Source organism: Myxocyprinus asiaticus, chromosome 39 (assembly GCF_019703515.2).
Source record: "Myxocyprinus asiaticus isolate MX2 ecotype Aquarium Trade chromosome 39, UBuf_Myxa_2, whole genome shotgun sequence".
Classification (NCBI taxonomy): domain Eukaryota; kingdom Metazoa; phylum Chordata; class Actinopteri; order Cypriniformes; family Catostomidae; genus Myxocyprinus; species Myxocyprinus asiaticus.
In genome coordinates this window covers 36,896,426-36,912,621 of record NC_059382.1, presented here as the reverse complement: position 1 = coordinate 36,912,621, position 16,196 = coordinate 36,896,426, and the positions used below count along the sequence as shown (strand labels likewise).

Sequence of the window (16,196 nt, the reverse complement as noted above, 5' to 3'; positions counted from 1 at the left end):
CCACTTGTAAATAATCTTTCTCACTGTAGAATGATAGACTTTAAATCGTTTGGAAATGGCCTTATAACCCTTCACAGATTGATGGGTAGCAACAATGCTTCTCTAAGATCATTGCTGATGTCTTTCCTCCTTGGCATTGTGTTAACACACACCTGAATGCTCCAGACCAGCAAACTGCTAAAACGTCAGCTTTTATAGAGGTGGTCACACTTGCTGATGATCAATTAATCAAGGGCATTTGATTAGCAGCACCTGGCTACTACTTAGCCTCTTGATTCCAATGGAAGCAGTAAGGATGTACTTAGTTTTTCGTACATGGATTCTCCATTTTGGTTTTATTTTTGTTAAATAAATCATGAAATGGTGTAATGTGTCATGTGTTGTTGTTCATCTGAGGTTGTATTTACCTAATTTTAAGACCTGCTAAGGACCAGATGATTTTTATTATGTCCTGATACTTAAAACCATATAATTTAAGGAGGGTGTACTTTCTTTTTCCCATGACTGTGTGTGTGTGTGTGTGTGTGTGTGTATATATATATATATATATATATATATATATATATATATATATATATTTACAGGGTTGGGAGGGTTACTTTTGAAATGTATTCCACTACAGATTACAAAATACATGCTGTAAAATGTAATTTATAATGTATTCCGTTAGATTACTCAAGTTCAGTAATGTATTCTAAATACTTTGGATTACTTCTTCAGCACTGGTAGATTTTTTCACTTGTTTTGACTATAAAAACTCTGCCAGTACAGTAAAAGAAAATTTTAAAAATACATTCTCTGAAGAACCTAAATATCTTATGCAGTGTTGTTTCTAAAAAAAAATAAATCAAATTGATCTTGTTTTAAGAATTTTTAGATATTTTTACAAGAAAACAATACAGAAATTATTATCAAGAATACGATTTTTGCCCTAATATCAAAGGTCTTACTAGAAAAAAAAATTATGATCTAACATGAATTTTCTTGATAAAAAAATATGATCGTGCCTGGTAACCTGTGCATGTAAAATGGCTAGAAATAGCATTTTAGCTTAGCGTAAAGCTGACAATTTACACAAGATTTATTTCTATTTCTTGTGCTCCAAACTTACTTCAAACTTACTTCTCTGTCTGCTCGTATGAATGTAACACATCATAAGAAAGTGTTTCACCGCTGTTCAAAGGCACTTTGGATCGCATCATTTATTTGGATAAATGTTTTCCATCTGAAAGGACTAAATATTAAATTAAACGAATAAAATGCAAAGTAAACTGTTCAGTAATCTAAATACTTTTTGAATGTAACTGTATTCTAAATACCAATGATTTAAATTGCAACTGTAGTGGAATACAGTTACTTGTATTTTGTATTTTAAATACGTAATCCTGTTACATGTATTTCGTTACTCCCCAACCCTGTATATATATGTGTGTGTGTGTGTGTGTGTGTGTGTGTGTATATATATATATATATATATATATATATATATATATATATATATATATATGATTACTGTATTCACTTATCTTGGATGTATATGGTATATCAAGGAATACTGTGGTATTATCATCATGGTATTACCATCTCCTTCTACCTATACTTGAGAATGACATTTTTTTTTTTTTTTTTCAGTAATGAATATGGGACAGTGTGTGATTCAAACTTCTGGTTGGATCTGAATTATCTGGAGGTGGCCGGAGCCGCTCAGCTGTGTTCTGCTCATTTCACCGCTCTGCTGTACTCGGAGATCTACGTGGACAAGATCAGATCTGATATGGAGCAGAGCAAAAGGTATCGCCAGCAAGACTCTGCTTAATTCTAAGTTTATTTAAAGGAATAGTTGACTTTCTTATAATGCCGAACACAAAAGGAAATGCTTTAATTAATCTCTTGGTCCTTCTTTTCTATTCAGTGGTAGTGGATCATGGCAAACTTTAAAGGCACACCATTTTCCAAGTCTCCTAAACGCAAACAATAGGTTTTGTTGAGAAAAAAACTGAAATTGAAGTAATTTTCCATTGAAAATCTTGACGTCCTTTCATGAGTGCTATGAAAGTTTGTTCACAGTAGCATGTGTCCACGCGTGCGAACTTGTGTTGTTTTAGCACTAAACACGTGAGACAATGTAAACAAGCTTCTCTCTTAGCGTGATGTGAACCAGTTAATATATGTAGATTTATATTATGGGTGGGTAAAAATATAAATTTCCGATGCATCGTGATCTTCATTTCAGCGATCTCTATATAGATTCTTAAACAAGATCGATCTTTTACTCTAAGTGCAACCCTACTACAATTAGATGAAATCACTCACATTAGCAACCAAATTTCACACTATGCGACTAAAATGTATATATTTGGCAACTAGCTGGTAAATGTTTACATTTCACTCAGCAGTGATTGTGCAGTATAGTGCTGGATTATTCAGCAGCGAGATCCTTTCACAGCGTGTTGAGAGTAAAAGTTGTTCAGTGTAATGCGTGTCCAAAGACGAGATCCACACGACCCATTTGTCATTAAATAATGTCTCTCTTAATACCCTTTCTGTCCTTTACAGTCAGTTGTTGCTTAGAAACAACAAAAAAGATACATTTGTTTAAGAGACAATACCGGTTTAAGCACGTGTTCATCAAATCAATGTAAATTCTTTTAAATAGTACAAATTGACTGTGCAATGCTCTGGACTCAAGATGGTGCCGAGTATGGCTGCTGCGTTGCGAGCTCCGACACAACATTGTAGTTTTGTTTACTATTCTTATGTTTTTTGTCTTGGATGTTGTCTGCCTTATTGTCTACGACAGACAAACACATTTGAACATTGGTTCTGCAATACACACTGCTCTCTCCCACCTGGAAAAAAGGAACACTTATGTGAGAGTACTGTTTGTAGACTACAGCTCAGCATTCAACACCATAGTGCCCTCCAAGCTTGATGAGAAACTCCGGGCTCTGGGCTTAAACAGCTCGCTGTGCAGCTGGATCCTGGACTTCCTGTCAAGCAGACACCAGGCGGTTAGAATGGGCAGTAACATCTCCTCATCACTGACCCTCAACACTGGAGCCCTACAGGGCTGTGTTCTCAGCCCACTCCTGTACTTCCTGTACACACATGACTGTGTGGCAACACATAGCTCCAGTGCCATCATTAAGTTTGCTGATGATACGACGGTGGTAGGTCTGATCACTGACAATGATGAAACAGCCTACAGAGAGGAGGTGCACACTCTGACACACTGGTGTCAGGAGCACAACCTCTCCCTCTACGTCAGTAAGACAAAGGAGCTTGTGGTGGACTTCAGGAGAAGAGAAAGAGAACACAGCCCCATCACCGGAGCACCAGTGGAGAGAGTCAGCAGCTTCAAGTTCCTGGGTGTCTACATCAATGAGGAACTCACATGGTCTGTCCACACTGAGGCCGTTGTGAAGAAGGCTCATCAGCGCCTCTTCTTCCTGAGACGGCTGAGGAAGTTTGGAATGAACCGCCACAGAGCCGCGAGAGCTTGTCAGAATGAATCAGGAAATCTGTATCAGTATCCAGCCCTAATATACAGTATATTGCTGTTTATCACTGCCTGGATAATTTAAATTCGATTTTTGCAGTATTTTATTTCTTTAGATTTCTTTAGATTTTCTTTACAACATTAAACATTTTGAGTCTTCTTGGCTTCAATGGTAAAACGATGATTCCTCCGATTGAAAAAAATAAAATAATTTCTGAGCAAATTCATAAATTTTTTATTTAGATTTTAGTTATAAATATAGCTATATCGAACAGTCCTGCCTTTAAACACAAGATAAAAAGGAATGCCAAATAAATTAGAATTTTTAAATCAAATGGCATGTTTAAGCTAATCTAAAAACTTAAGAAAAGTGACTTAAATTTCCAGTTGTTTCAGCCTTTAGAAGACTTGGAATATGACGCATAAGTTGCGTTAACTACTTTTATGATAGCACAATGTTTATTTGAACATCTTTTGTGTTCCGCATAAGAAAGAAGTCATACAGGTTTGGAACGACATGAGGGTGAGTAAATTATGACATATATTTTGTGTAAGCTATTCCTTTATTGTGTATCCAATTTAAAATGTAAGCTTATTATAATTTATCTGTTCCATTCTCTTGATTTAAAATTTAATAATTTTTTTAAATAGCTGTTTGACAAGTGCTGTGTGATTGTTTCAGGTCACAGTCTCGAGTGTCGAGGCGGATCACGTTTGAAGAGAGCAGTCAGACGCTGTCCATCAGCAGTGTGAATGACAAGAGTTTAGAGGACTCTGGCATCAGTCTACAGGTGGGGAGTGGGCATCATGCAGTATTATACTTGGATATTTAATATGACCTGTTATGCCACAAGACCTAGTTTGATGTGTCTGCTTTAGGATCTTCTGATTGAAGTGTACAGGTGCATTGGAGAACCTGACAGCCTGTATGGATGTGGAGGGGGGAAGTTAATTAATCCTCTGACTAGGTGAGACCTTTCATCATAAATCATGTTGTAATAAATCCAGCTGTTGCTGCAGAGAATGCTTCAGTTATAAAGAGTGTAAAGATGAATGTACATGCATAAGCAGTGTGATTTACTATTTATCATCAAGATGGTGCAGCGGATGGCCGCCTCGGTGTGTAGCTCTTCAGTTCTTTTGTTGTTTTTGTTTCTTTGTCCTGTGTTTAGTAATATTTTTCCAGTCAGTTTTACCAGGGACGAACTGCTGAACATTCAACAGCATATACCAGACAACCTTTTCCTGGTTTTTGAATATTCAGACATTTTGCTGGACATTTTAGTTGGAGGCACGGCTGTGTCGTTTAATCATCTAGGAGACGCAGGAGAGAGAGACGAGCAGGCGCGCTGGTCAGGCTCCGTCGGCGCGGCTTTCGAACAACGCTGCCGAGAGTTCATCTAGCGAATCTCCACTCTCTTCCTAACAAAACGGACGAACTACATCTCCTCACCCATACAAACAAGGACTTTTCAAACTCTGCTGCCTTGTGCTTCACAGAAACCTGACTGAGTGAAGCCATTCCGGACAGCACGTTACATCTGCCGGGCTTTCAGCTGTTCAGAGCGGATCGCATCGCGGAGTTAACGGGGAAAACGAGAGGTGGTGGAACATGCTTTTACATTAATGAAAGTTGGTGTACAGATGTAACAACGTTAAAGAGAATGTGCTGTCCTAATTTGGAAGCACTCTTTATTAACTGTAAGCCGTTCTACTCGCCGCGGGAGTTTTCCTCGTTTATTCTGGTGAGTGTGTATATCGCGCCAAACGCGTATGTGAGTGCAGCGCTGCAACAGCTGGCTGATCAAATCACAGACATGGAACAACAATACCCGGACTCAGTTATTATTATTCTTGGGGATTTTAACAAAGCAAATCTCACACGTGAACTGCCCAAATACAAACAGCACATTACATACCCAACCAGAGACTGAAATACACTGGATCACTGCTACACAACAATAAAGGATGCATATCGCTCTGTCCCTAGAGCAGCTTTGGGACTCTCTGATCACTGTCTTGTTCATCTTCTTCCAACCTACAGGCAGAAATTAAAATCAACCAAACCTGTAGTAAGGACTGTAAAGAGATGGACCAATGAAGCAGAGCGGGAACTACAAGCCTGCTTCGATTGCACGGATTGGAGTGTTTTTGAGGCTGCAGCCACAAAACATCATATATCAGTTTCTGTGAGGTTATGTGCTTTCCTACTAGGACTTATTTAAAGTTCAACAACGACAAACCGTGGTTTACAGCACAGCTCAGGCAGCTTCGTCAGGCCAAAGAGGATGCTTACAGGGGTGGGGATAAAGTCTTGTACAATCAGGCCAGGAAAACACTGAACAAGGAAATCAGAGTGGCTAAAAGAAGATACTCTGAGAAGCTGAAAAACAAGTTTTCAGCTAACGACCCTGCATCAGTGTGGAGTGGCATGAAACAACTCACAAATCACAGGACTCCTACCCCCAACCCTGTGGTGGACCAACAACTGGCTGACGACCTGAATGTGTTCTACTGCAGATTTAAAAGGCCCAATCTCACACCCCACACCCACTCTGACCTTCACTTCACACAAACACCAACACCTTCTGCAACCCCCCTCATACCCCTCCTGCCACTCAACCTGCACTTAAGATCTGTGAAGATAATGTGAGCTGCGTCTTTCGGAAACAAAAGACGAGGAAAGCTTCAGGCCCAGATGGCGTCTCACCAGCGTGTCTTCGATCCTGTGCTAACCAGCTGGCCCCCATCTTCACACAGATCTTCAATAGATCACTGGAGCAGTGTGAAGTCCCATGCTGCTTCAAACGCTCAATCATTATTCCTGTCCCAAAGAAACCAAAAATCACAGGACTTAATGACTACAGACCTGTCGTCCTGACGTTTGTGGTCATGAAATCATTTGAGAGACTGGTGTTGGCGCACCTGAAGAACATCACTGGACCCTTTCTAGATCCCCTTCAATTTGCTTATCGAGCAAACAGGTCTGTGGATGATGCAGTCAACATGGGATTGCATCATATCCTGCAACATCTGGAAAGACCAGACATATGCAAGGATCCTTTTTGTGGACTTCAGTTTGGCTTTCAACACCATCATCCCAGCTATACTCCAGAATAAATTACACCAACTCTCTGTTCCCATGTCTATCTGTCAGTGGATTACCAGCTTTCTGACAGACAGGCAGCAGTTTGTGAGACAGGGGAAACTCACTCCTGTACAATCAGCACTGGTGCCCCCCAGGGATGTGTGCTCTCCCCACTACTCTTCTCCCTGTACACCAATGACTGCATCGCCAAGGACCCCTCTGTCAAGCTCCTGAAGTTTGCAGATGTCACCTGTCATCGGCCTCATCTGGGATAATGATGAGTCTGCATACAGAAGGGAGGTTGAACAGCTGGCTGTCTGGTGCAGTTAAAACAACCTTGAGCTGAACACACTCAAAACGGTGGAGATGATTGTGGACTTTAGGAGGAACACCCCAACACTGACCCCCCTCACCATTCTAAACAGCACTGTGGCAGCAGTGGAGTCATTCAGGTTCCTGGGCACTACCATCTCACAGGACCTGAGGTGGGAGACACACATTGACTCCATTGTGAAAAAGGCCCAGCAGAGGTTGTACTTCCTTCGCCAGCTGAGGAAGTTCAACCTGCCACAGGCGTTGCTGATACAGTTCTACTCAGCAGTCATTGAGTCTGTCCTCTGCACTTCAATAACTGTCTGGTTTGGTTCAGCTACAAAATCAGAAGACTACAAAGGACAGTTTAGACTGCTGAGAGGATTATTGGTTGCCCCCTGCCCCCCCCTTCAAGAACTGTACACTTCCAGAGTGAGGATAAAGGCTGGAAAAATCACTCTGGACCCCACTCACCCTGCCCTCTTCCTTTTTGAACTGTTGCCTTCTGGCCGACGCTTCAGAACTCTGAGCACCAGAACCGTCAGGCACAGGAACAGTTTTTTCCCCCAGGCTATCCATCTCATGAACAGTTAAACTGCCCCATTGAGAAATAACTATGTGCAATACACAGTTTAATCTCTTTTTATATTTATCCAACACATCCAACCTCTTCTGCCATTTCATTCCTCTAAAATAAAAAAAATAAAAAAAACATTTGCACTGTACATAACAGATTTGTATTTTGCACTGTACGTAACAGATAATAGATTTGTATTAGATTTGCACTACGTACACTATATTGCCAAAAGTATTCGCTCATCTGCCTTTAGAAGCATGTGAACTTAAGTGACATCCCATTCTTAATCCATAGGCTTTAATATGATGTCGGCCCACCCTTTGCAGCTATAACAGCTTCAACTCTTCTGGGAAGGCTTTCCACAAGGTTTAGGAGTGTGTTTATGGGAATTTTTGACCATTCTTCCAGAAGCGCATTTGTGAGGTCAGACACTGATGTTGGACGAGAAGGCCTGGCTCGCAGTCTTCGCTCTAATTCATCCCAAAGGTGCTCTATCAGGTTGAGGTCAGGACTCTGTGCAGGCCAGTCAAGTTCTTCCACACCAAACTCTCTCATCCATGTCTTTATGGACCTTGCTTTGTGCACTGGTGCGCAGTCATGTTGGAACAGGAAGGGGCCATCCCCAAACTGTTCCCACAAAGTTGGGAGCATGGAATTGTCCAAAATCTCTTGGTATGCTGAAGCATTCAGAGTTCCTTTCACTGGAGCTAAGGGGCCAAGCCCAGCTCCTGAAAAACAACCCCACACCATAATCCCCCCTCCACCAAACTTCACAGTTGGCACAATGCAGTCAGACAAGTACCGTTCTCCTGGCAACCGCCAAACCCAGACTCGTCCATCAGATTGCCAGATGGAGAAGCGTGATTCGTCACTCCAGAGAACGCGTCTCCACTGCTCTAGAGTCCAGTGGCGGCGTGCTTTACACCACTGCATCCGACGCTTTGCATTGCACTTGGTGATGTATGGCTTGGATGCAGCTGCTCGGCCATGGAAACCCATTCCATGAAGCTCTCTACGCACTGTTCTTGAGCTAATCTGAAGGCCACATGAACTTTGGAGGTCTGTAGCGATTGACTCTGCAGAAAGTTGGCGACCTCTGCGCACTATGCGCCTCAGAGTACGCTGACCCCGCTCTGTCATTTTACGTGGCCTACCACTTCGTGGCTGAGTTGCTGTCATTCCCAATCACTTCCACTTTGTTATAATACCACTGACAGTTGACTGTGGAATATTTAGTAGCGAGGAAATTTCACGACTGGACTTGTTGCATAGGTGGCATCCTATCACAGTACCACGCTGGAATTCACTGAGCTCCTGAGAGCGGCCCATTCTTTCACAAATGTTTGTCTGCATGCCTAGGTGCTTCATTTTATACACCTGTGACCATGGAAGTGATTAGAACACCTGAATTCAATTATTTGGATGGGTGAGCGAATACTTTTGGCAATATAGTGTATGTGTGTGTCTGTGTGTGTATGTACATATGTGTATAATTATTTTTTATTATTATCTATGTCTTGCTGCTGTTTTTGTATTGTTTTTGTATTGTTGTACACTGGAAGCTCCTGTCACCAAGACAAATTCCTTGTATGTGTAAGCATACTTGGCAATAAAGCTGATTCTGATTCTGATAACAGGATTCGAAGTCAACATGAAAACAAATAAATGTTTCCTGCGTTTCTCGTGGCCTAGGTGACTCCACACATGCAGACTAGGGTTGTCACAATACCAAAATTTCAGTAGTCTGTACCGATAACTGTAAAAGTTTATTGGTTCTCGATACCAATTTCGATACCACAGAAAAAAATAGGTAATATGCTATTGAACACACTTCTTTAGCCTAAAGTTGAATTTCAATGTAAATAATAAATTAAACCAAAAGCACATTTCCTTTAAGTATGTCACAGTTAAGTGCAAACTTGCATTGGAAGTTTTTTTAAGTAGGACCCAATGAAATCAATTTAATTTTTTTCTAAACTCTATTTTATTTTTCCCAAATTCCACGTTTCCAATTTTTAATACAATTTTAAATTAAAACATTGATAAAAACATGTATTCAGTACAACAGCACATAATAATAATAATAATAATAATAAAATACATTTTACTAAACATTAGTAATATATTTAGTCGTAATTTCTCAAATTTCATGCGTCAAGCTTTTATTTTGAATCAAACTTATTTTGATATGAAGACTTCTGGTTCTGTGGTGGTAGTTTCACACTTACAGAGAAGACGTTGGTTATCTGGCCCAGTGTCATTATTAAAGCGCAAAATTCACTGATTGAATTATATAGATATACTGTATAGTCTGCAGGCGCTGCGCCTGTGAATCAGCGTTCTGTCTTTCATTTACTACAACAAGCACGGCTCGCGATGCTCATAAAATGTGGTGTTTTCAGCATATAAGAGTATATAAGCTGCTTCACACATTCACTTAGCAGCGCGCAGTACATGCAGACAGTATATTTATTAAATTATATCACATTCATTTGGGGTTTAATAATCACACTAAGACATCACAATTTTTATTTGATTAATTGTTCATTTCTACAATTAATCAGAACACACACTGAAATAAGTGTGTGGGCATTTAAAAGTAGCCATCTGAATTGAGACATTTATAGAGTTTCTGGTGATAACAAAGTATGTAATGAATAACTATTTTCTTGTTAAAAAATATATTTTATCCTTACATTTTTATATTTTTTTCTGATCAGGTAAAAACGAGAAATGTTCTACTAATAATGAGATAAAAACGTTGTGTCCTTGTCGGTAGTGTTTGGGGGCCAGGGGGGACCGCACCGGTTACCGGGGGGTGGGGGAACCGATCGCCACTGGTTGCAAAGCCCTAATGACGGCCCTGACGGGAGCTGTCTTATACAAAGGTGCTGAAATACAGATGAAACTTTCGGCAATATGTACAGGAGTTTGTCTCATCAACATGAAAATAGTGTGAAAATGCTGGCAAACCAGGAAATTGCATGTCATTTTGTCTTCACATGTATTGAAGTTATTCAACATTTATTTAATAAGGGAAACAATTATGGCTTTGCGAAGAACAGGTTTCAGAAGTATTGATGCTCAGCTTCTTGGGGATATATAAAAGTGGCCCGAGATAAATGCATTTAGTGTGACACTTGATTTTATCATTATAGTAGGCTCTTTTTATCAAACCGCAAAATGAAGACTTTAAGACATTTCAGACATTACAGCATTATTTTGTTACAGCATCATTTTCTGTAAAGCTGCTTTGAAACGATGTGTGTTGTGAAAAGCGCTATACAAATAAAAATGACTTGAATCTGCAGTGACCACTCCTTTGGTTGAAAACAGATGCACACAGATATACAAAAACAGGCCTCAGTATTGTATTGAACTACATATCTCCATATTAAGAAACTTCATTCATTCATTGATCTTCTGGTTTCAGATCACTATGTATCGTAAAATTATGTAGCCTACAATGTAAGATGATCTTTAAAGCATAAATTGCAACGTATCCGGGAAACAGCCTTAGGCATAAAGCTATTCAAAATTATTTACGGTTAAAAGTGAAGAGAAAGTAAAATAGATCAGTTAATTAACTATGCCATGATGACTACAAATGCTATTCCTGTAGGTTGTTTTTATCTCATAATTAGTAGAATTTTTCAGGTTTTTACCTGAACAGAAAAAATAAAATAAATATAAGGATAAAATATATTTTTTACTAGAAAATATTGTTATTCATTACATATTTTGTTATTACCAGAAAGTAAGTAGTTTTTACCATGTAATATGTAGTAACGACACAACTAAGTGAAAGTATGTGGCAGCACTGCGCCATCTACTATTTTAAAAGAGGATGTGGCTCTGCCCATTTGTGAGAAAATCATTGATGCATTTTTTTGGGGGGGGGGGGGGGGATTTTTCCCCTTTTCTCCCTAATTTGGAATGGCCAATTCCCAATGTGCTTTTAAGTCCTCTTGGTCGTGTAGTGATTCGCCTTAATCCGGGTGGCGGAGGACGAATCCCAGTTGCCTCCGCGTCTGAGACCGCCAACCCGCGCATCTTATCACGTGGCTTGTTGAGCGCGTTGCTACGGAGACATAGCGCATGTGGAGGCTTCACGGCATCCACCGCGGCATCCACGCTCAACTCACCATGCGCCCCACCGAGAACGAACCACATTATAGGGACCCCTATATGTGACTCTACCCTCCTTAGCAACCGGACCAATTTGGTTGCTTAGGTAGCCTGGCTGGAGTCACTCAGCACGCCCTGGGATTCGAACCTGCGAACACCAGGTGTGGTAGCCAGCGTGTTTTACCACTGAGCTACCCAGGCCCCTCATCGATGCATTTGTGAGAAAATAAGGCATGTGCTTGAGAAAATTGTGCCAAAAGTCACATGACTCACAAGTGGTGTGTATTTGTTCACATTGGATTTTGGATTTGTTCGACAATCCTGTAGAATTTGTAGAATAGATTGCATTTATTTGTGAAATATGATGTAGGCTCATATGAAACACATTTTTTAAATTTCTAAAACACAGCGCATTTCTTTGTTAAGCCAGTGGTACAGGACAACTACTCTTCATTTTCTCTCAAATGGCACTTTGTATTTGCAAATCCCTTTCTGTTTGTTTGAGAGTCGAGTTTTCCTTTGCTAAGCGGATTGTGTTTGTTTGCAAAATGTTCTATTTGTTTGTTTACTTTTGGCAGAAATCTGGTTCCATAGTCGTTACACTGTACTACCCTGTATTGCAGAAACTCTTGTATCTTTGCATCTTTTTTATTTTAGTATCGACTTGGTAACAAAGTACCGTTTTTTTTGTTGTTTTTTTTAATATTAGGTTAATATTAACAAATAGCCAAATAGCTATTTAGGAATTATTTCAGCCTGCTGTTGTAGATAATGCAGCCAAGTTTCTAAAATCTTTCTGTAAACATAGTAGTTTAATGTAGTGAATATTGTGTTTTTTTCTTTTTTTTCAAACAAATGTTACCATTGGGATACATGGAGATGCTTTCGAGGGTTAACTTGACCATCAGCCTCCACATCCTGGTCAGAAAGCCTCCTCAAAAGTGAATGATGGTAGTTTTTCCACAATCCAGGGCAAACACTATACAGGTCTGGCTTTAATTTGGTATGAAACACCAACTTTTCAGGATCCAATAATTTCCTGATGTGGAAAATCAAGATCCACACTATATTTTTTCCCCCATTGAATGTTTTAGTCAGAAAAATGGCACATTATGGACCAAAAATGGGCTGCAAATGCCATTTCTTGTTGATTATAACCAAGTAAACTTCTTTCTGGATCAGCACCTTTTTTTGATCCTGGAACAACATTTATATTCTTATATAGTTTGTATGATTTAAGGTCAAAATGCAGATGTGATGATTTCTTTGTTGTTTTGTTTTTTTGTTTGGTGCTCTCCAGGATTCGAACTTATGAGCATGAGGCCATGTGGGAAAAGGCTTTGGTCTCATATGATCTTCACTCCAACCTCCCAGAGGTCACGCGACAGATCGGCATAGTGGAGGTACATTTGACCTGTTAACCTCATCAGCTCTGCATCTCTTCGGACCCGCTGGATCCAGAAGTTTTTTTAAAATGTAAAAGCCTCTGGATACATAAATTGTCATATGTTGTACCACTTGAAAGCTTAGAATATGAACTTTTGCATTTATGCTTCATAAAATAACAAGATAAGACCTGAAAACCTCCACCTCGCAAATAAGGCCCAAGTAGCTACAAGCTCTATATCAGCTCTTACCTTAGGCTGTTTTCTTAAAAATTAGCCATTTCATACTTGTCCGACAGCTTGCTTGGGTAAATAATGTAATGATATGTCTCAAATGTCCAGAACAAAATAAGCAGTCCAGCAGAAAAAGCATGATAAGCATGCTTTATTACTAATGATGAAATATTATATAAAGTATCATATATTTGATATTATTAAAGTCCCAGGATTTCAGTTTAACAATGACACCTACTGTATATCAAGCTTCTATATCCTCTCATCTGCTGATGAAACAGCGGGGAAGATGTGTGAGATCACAAAATAGACTGAAAGCCTAAAAATGAGCACATGGCGAGTGCTCAGCTGTGTTAGAGCGTCACCTGCATTTCAGATCTGTGTATTGTGATAGAGGGGAAAAAAATCAGGGTACTTGCTGCCATCAAGGGGAACGATCTAACACTTTTTTTGGAGGGACATAGAGCAAACAGAGCCTGAATCACAGGTGTTCAAAGACAGGATATACAAATCTTATATACAGTGTGTGTATGTATGCATGTATTTATGTATATACACTACCGTTCAAAAGTTTAGGGTCACTTGCTTATTCTTTTTTTTTTTTTTTTCACATTTTAGTATAATAGTAAATTCATCAAAACTATGGAATAATAGAAATGGAATTATGGAAATTATTTTGTGACAAATTTTTTTTTATATTTTAGCATCTTCAAAGTGGCCACACTTTGCCTAGAATTTGCAGACATGTACTCTTTACATTTTCTCCGACAACTTCTTGAGGTATCACCCTGGGATGCTTTTTAAACAGTATTTAAGGAGTTCCCATCTATGTTGGGCACTTATTGGCTGCTTTTCTTTATTATTTGGTCCAAGTCATCAATTTCAAAAACTTTTATTTATTTATTTTTATTAAATTTTAGTTTTATAATGAAATAAATTAATATGTTGGCACAATTATATTTTTGTCTACAAAACTAATTTCAAACATTTAAGCATATGCCTTCAGATCAAAAGATTTTTAAGATCATGAGAAACATTTCAGGCAAGTGACCCCAAACTTTTGAACAGTAGTGTGTGTGTGTGTGTGTGTATATATATATATATATATATATTCGTCATAGGATTTCAAACATAAACAATATTTTTTATGAATTATTGGAATCTTTTTTTATTTTAAATTTGGGTGGTTTTCTGTAAAAAGAGACCAACATTTGGCTTTCAAAATGCAAGCGGCAGCTGCTGCTGTTACTGTGACATTCTGAGGATGCTTTCAGATGATCATTGCAATGTGTCAACAGTGCCGAGTGCTTGTTTTTCTCAGGGTCTGCAGAACTTTGGTTTATGTAGTATTCTGAGCACGTATCTTAATGGGTTGGAGAGAGACGGTGTGGAGTGGGGTCCTGAACTCAGAGAGCTTCGCTTTCAAGCTGCCTGGAGAAACACACAGTGGGACTGTGACCTGCCCGAGAGGTTTGTGTGTGTGTGTGTGTGTGTGTGTGTGTGTGTGTGTGTGTGTGTGTGTGTGTGTGTGTGTGTCTGTCTGTACATGTACATATAGGGGTGGGTGATATACGGAAACAAAACAAAAATTTGTATATCTTTTTTTTTGTTTCTATCACGTGTCTAAAATACCATTGAAAATGTCATTTGTTGGCCACTTCATAAATTCATCTGTTTCATCTGTTTAGAAACGAGAAACTGAAGCCTGGCATCAATGAGTCCTTGTTCAATGCACTGCAAGCTTTGAGGCACAGAGAATTCTCACTGTTTGAGCAAACCCTCAACTACGCCAGGTAACCACAATCCATGTCCCGGTGTATCTCTTGGATAGTGGGCCATTGATTTTATGTATTCACATTTTTCATGATTAACCACTGGGTGGCGCCATGATTCTGATTGCTTCTGGACTGGTTCCAGCCTCCACAAAAAGCACTGTAAAAACTAGGGATGCACCGATATGAAATTTTTTGGCTGATACAGAGTTTAACAAAAAAAAACTAAATGTTGATACTGATATTTTTCAGATCACTGTTTTACTTTGGAATCATGCTTTAAAAATATACAAAGAGATGCAAAAGCTTTTTTACTGTTCTAACAATAAATTATTTCTATTGAACATGGGTTGGATCTATTGAACACATGACAGCACAATTTTTTAAAGAGAGCCACATTAAAACATAAATAGAAAATAAACATATTTAAAATGATACAAAACATGTATGATAACATGATGACTGATGTGAAAAAAGTTCAACACAACAAAACTAACATTTTACACATATGTACTGTATATAATAGAACATCATAAATTCATTTTAGGCATATGTTGGGCAATTCCACAGAAATGTCAAGCACATCATGGAAAAATAAAAAGTTTTAAGCAAAGAAAAACCTCACCTTTTAAATTACGACATAGATTGGTATAATGGATTATGGGTAAAGCCCTTCAGACCGCTAGAGAGTGCCGCTTGCTCACACAGCTCCGACTGAAATGCTGAATGCAGAACATTTACTGCGTTCCAAATGGCCTAAACTATGCCTTTGGAGGGCTCTTCTTAGGGATTACAATCTTTATCGCCATGCTGTAAGATCATTCAAAACAAAACATCTAAAAGTGAGTTCCAAATAACCGTTATTTTTGAACTCCAAAGCTCTCACAGTGGAAGGTAAAGCCTAAAAAAGAATAGGGAATAGGCTTAGAGATGATCACTTCTGAATGGAACACACCCTGTATTTTAACACATAACCTTTTAAGGTTTAGTAATCTCACTAGGCCATATTGCGATTTCAATCTTAACTCAATCAATCATGCAGCATTACTGGATATTATACAGATGTCTCAGAAGTCAAAGTCTGTTGGTTTCAAAGCATTTGGATGGCTTCCTTCATCATGTAGCCTACAGCTAAGTGCCACGTTCACAACTGTCATGTCCGTTTATGGTGATTTTTCTACATTAACGTGATAACAAGAAC

The 16,196-nt window shown here is 39.0% G+C and overlaps 1 protein-coding gene across 4 annotated transcripts in view; it reads left to right on the top strand.

The window, feature by feature from the left end:
- The window catches only part of atm (ATM serine/threonine kinase), a 132,700-nt gene that overhangs the window by 78,095 nt on the left and 38,409 nt on the right, over window positions 1-16,196 (top strand). For 3 of the 4 annotated variants that reach the window (XM_051678490.1, XM_051678491.1, XM_051678492.1), the window contains 6 exons: window positions 1,633-1,791; window positions 4,182-4,290; window positions 4,379-4,467; window positions 12,905-13,007; window positions 14,545-14,693; window positions 14,912-15,016. In XM_051678490.1, coding sequence (XP_051534450.1) covers window positions 1,633-1,791; window positions 4,182-4,290; window positions 4,379-4,467; window positions 12,905-13,007; window positions 14,545-14,693; window positions 14,912-15,016 — 714 coding nt within the window. Of the gene's footprint in view, window positions 1-1,632; window positions 1,792-4,181; window positions 4,291-4,378; window positions 4,468-12,904; window positions 13,081-14,544; window positions 14,694-14,911; window positions 15,017-16,196 lie in introns of those variants that run through there. The other variant, XR_007895294.1, reaches the window with a different exon arrangement.